Genomic DNA, 3,180 nt, shown 5'->3' with positions numbered 1-3,180 from the left:
ACAAAATTCGCTGACCAGCTGCCCAAATCTAGGTGCACGCGAAAGATGTTTTAACGTCAACGTCGTTACGACGTTACGGGACCCGGTTAACGCAAACGCGTTACGTTTCCCCTGCTGCCAAAAAATTAACGTCTTACGTTAACGTTAAAATAACGTTAACGAAAACGTCGTAACGTCGTTACCCGTTAAATTAACGTTAACAACCCTGACCAGCTGTTGGGGCTGGGGGACCTGGAGGACCTAGGTGAGTTGTACGCCCTCAGGCCCCAGTGGTCGCATGTCGAGCAGCCGCGATGGTCGAAACTTTGTTCAAACGAGCTGAAGTAAGTTGCACTAGAATTTCATACCGTCTCTTATACTGTTTTGCAGACTGGGTGCACCCATGGACGGTGCCGTGCTATGAGCCCTCGTCCGCAAGTAGAAGCGAACTGACTGAACCGAAGTGAAGACGACTCAGAATACGAGTAAAATCGACTGTGATTTTTATGATTTTATGATTGTGTGCGTGTAAATACGTTTTGAAATTCTCTGTAAATTGAATGTACTGATTCTAGGTCGGTGATTTTTATGATTTTATAACTGTGTGTGTATATATATGTTTTGAAATTCTCTGTAAATTAAAAGTACTGATTCTATACGTCGATGGTGTTATTCCTAGTTTCCGAAAACCACACACCGCCAAACAAGGGTCGTTTATCCTTTTATCAACCGTTTTGAATTTGCGAAAACAATTTCGGTGCCCTTATTTCGCCTGTGCTGATTTATTGATGTGTGTGAGGGGGGGGGGGGGCACGCTCAACGAAAGTACTTTGAGCCTCATATGAGGAACCTTTCATTTCGGACACACAACATAACTACACACACTTCAGCTGGCAAAACAATTAATTGGTCAGAGTAAAAACAAAAACGCGGAGCAAAACATTGACAATGAAAGTTCAGTGGTTCAGTGCGTAGCTGCGCGGGTTCTGAAGGTGCCGGGCGCTGCGGGTGCAGGTACGGCTGCGGGTGCTGCGGGTGCGGGCGCGGCAAGTGCAGGTGCGGGTGCCGCAGGTGGTGCAGGTGCTGCAGGTGCAGGTGCTGCAGGTGCTGCAGGTGCAGGTGCTGCAGGTGCAGGTGCTGCAGGCGCGGGCCCGGCGAACAGGCTCGCCAGCCCGCGACACCTCCGGCGCAGCCAGCGAGACAGCCTGGCGCCAGGGCGGGCGGCGGGGCGGAAGGGGTTGGCGCGGGCGCGCACCCCGTGGAACAACCGCACGGCGTCGCTCACCAGGCCGGCGCCGTCCATGCGGGCGTGCGTGACCAGGCCGCAGCTCGCGAACAGGTGCGCGTACTCGCCGCCGGAGTCGTCCGCGCCGTCCGAACCCGTCAGGTAGAGCGCTGTATCGGAGCACCCCGCGCAGACGGGGAGGAAACTGTTACTAACATTACCAACACGAACGTTGGTAAAGTTACCACGTTACTGACGTGCCCTTCTCGCACGGCCTCTCAAGGGCCTCTCAATAATTCCCATAGCATAGCAAAGTCCTCTTCGTTGCTGCTTACCGTCAGATTCGCCATTCTTGTGCACCTTATCCAGGAGCATGTGCACGACCCCCGGCTCTAGCGGAAGCGTTCTGGGCGTCTTGATCGCCGTCTGCAGGTGCAAGCTGGTGGTGCGGCGGCCGTCGGGCCCGGCCGCGCCGAGGTGCAGCTGCACGAGGTGCTGCAGCCCGTGGGGCTGTGGCTGCGTCGCGGCCATGCTTCTCCGGCTTCTAGCACCTCCTGGTCCTCCTGGGTCGAGCGATATACTGGTTGATTGTTGTCGCGCTGCAGCAGCTATGACGGGCGTCAACGAGGAAGACCGCCCCCCCCCCTCCGGCGCTGCCAACCTCAAGGGAAGGCCATAGCGCGACGACTACCCGAAAAGTAGAAAAAGTGCGTGGTTGAAATGTCACTTACTTATTCCAAAGTTTGCAATAATACAATGCATTATACTCACGGCGAACATTGTCGGTATCGAACAAGAACATGACAAGAGGCAAAACCGGGAACGCTGCTATGGGGTGCACGAGGTGGGGGGGGGGGCAAGGGGGAAGGACAGCGAGAAGGATATATGTGGCCTAAAATTGAGCACGTAGTTTATGAACGCCTCCAAAAAGAAGCGGGTCCAGCTGATACGGGACTGCTTCCTCCAAATCGATGATGTTGCTCTAATCACGGTCATTTCGCGGGTATAGGCGAGGCGAGGCAGGCGGGCGGGCCTCGTTCCGCTCGCTCTCTGAAGCTCGTTCGAGATCTCGTTCGAGACCTCGTTCGAGCAGGCGGCGCCGCCGGCCCGCCGGCCGCCCCTGTCGAATTGATGCCATTAATGAAATTGTCCACGTCGAGAATGGACAGTCAGACTCTGATGGACTACGACGCCGGGGAGGAACGGGTCGCCTCCATCTCCCGTCTCCTTCGCACTCACTTGAGGGCCCCACGACACCACCCGCCACCCCCGCGACGCCCGTTGGTTGGACGGAGAGGGGTATAGAAAGTATAAAGTCCGTCGATAAAACGCGTCCGTTTGGCCTCATCCCCGAGCCGCGGAGTGCGAGGCCGCTCTGTGGGTTTACGTTTCGGTGAATTTGTCATATCTGCCCCGCTGTGACGGCTCGCCTCGCCACGCGAGGACCGCGAGTGTGGGTGTGTGTGAGTGTGCGTGTGTCGGTGTGTGTGTGTCGGTGTGCGTCCCTGTGACTCAGGCCGGATACCGTCCTGCCTTCCGAATGGCCCATCCCGTCGAGTCGTCGTGGTGTTGGTGTGTCGCGCGCTCATGCCACGTCCGACCCGGTGTGTCGACGAGGCGATAAACTAACTCACCTTACGATTCCCTCATCTGGTTTGATTTTTTATTTTCCTTCCCCGTATTTTGTTATATTATATATATTTCTGCGTCCGCATCCACCACATCATGTATGTATACGGTCGAGACGAGACCGCGACTTATGAATGAAATCTGGCCCCTGTCGTCGTATGATGATGAGGGGGAGGAGGAGGAGGGGGGGGGGCGGCAGACGCCTGCCAAACCCGTTCGCTATGGGACAACTCTGCAATCGACACGACGAAAACTCCCGCCGCGGGGGCGGGGGCCCCGCGGGGACGATACCGGTGGACGTCCTTACGCCCCTACTCCAGCCCCCGCGCCCTGCCCCTGCTCCTCCC

General features: G+C 56.4%; 2 protein-coding genes across 2 annotated transcripts; one reads left to right on the top strand and one right to left on the bottom strand.

The window, feature by feature from the left end:
• Positions 1-213: 213 nt before the first annotated feature.
• Positions 214-637, top strand: LOC127749762 (uncharacterized; the record flags this gene model as incomplete). The annotated part of the gene is given in 2 exon segments (XM_052269324.1): positions 214-244; positions 370-637. Coding segments are annotated over 2 exon segments (108 nt in total), but the record flags the coding sequence as incomplete, so codon positions are not given.
• Positions 638-844: 207 nt separating this feature from the next.
• Positions 845-1,776, bottom strand: LOC113209360 (translation initiation factor IF-2-like). Its single transcript, XM_052269322.1, has 2 exons — positions 1,540-1,776; positions 845-1,374 (listed from the first exon to the last, which is right to left on the bottom strand). The coding sequence occupies exons 1-2, from the start codon at positions 1,733-1,735 to the stop codon at positions 944-946; spliced, it is 627 nt and encodes a 208-aa protein (XP_052125282.1). The 5' UTR covers positions 1,736-1,776; the 3' UTR covers positions 845-943.
• Positions 1,777-3,180: the final 1,404 nt, after the last annotated feature.

Source organism: Frankliniella occidentalis, unplaced genomic scaffold (genome assembly GCF_000697945.3).
Source record: "Frankliniella occidentalis isolate FOCC.00 unplaced genomic scaffold, Focc_3.1 Scaffold89, whole genome shotgun sequence".
Taxonomy (NCBI): Eukaryota; Metazoa; Arthropoda; class Insecta; order Thysanoptera; family Thripidae; genus Frankliniella; species Frankliniella occidentalis.
Note: the sequence above shows the minus strand (reverse complement) of the source record. Positions and strands in the feature narration are given on the sequence as shown.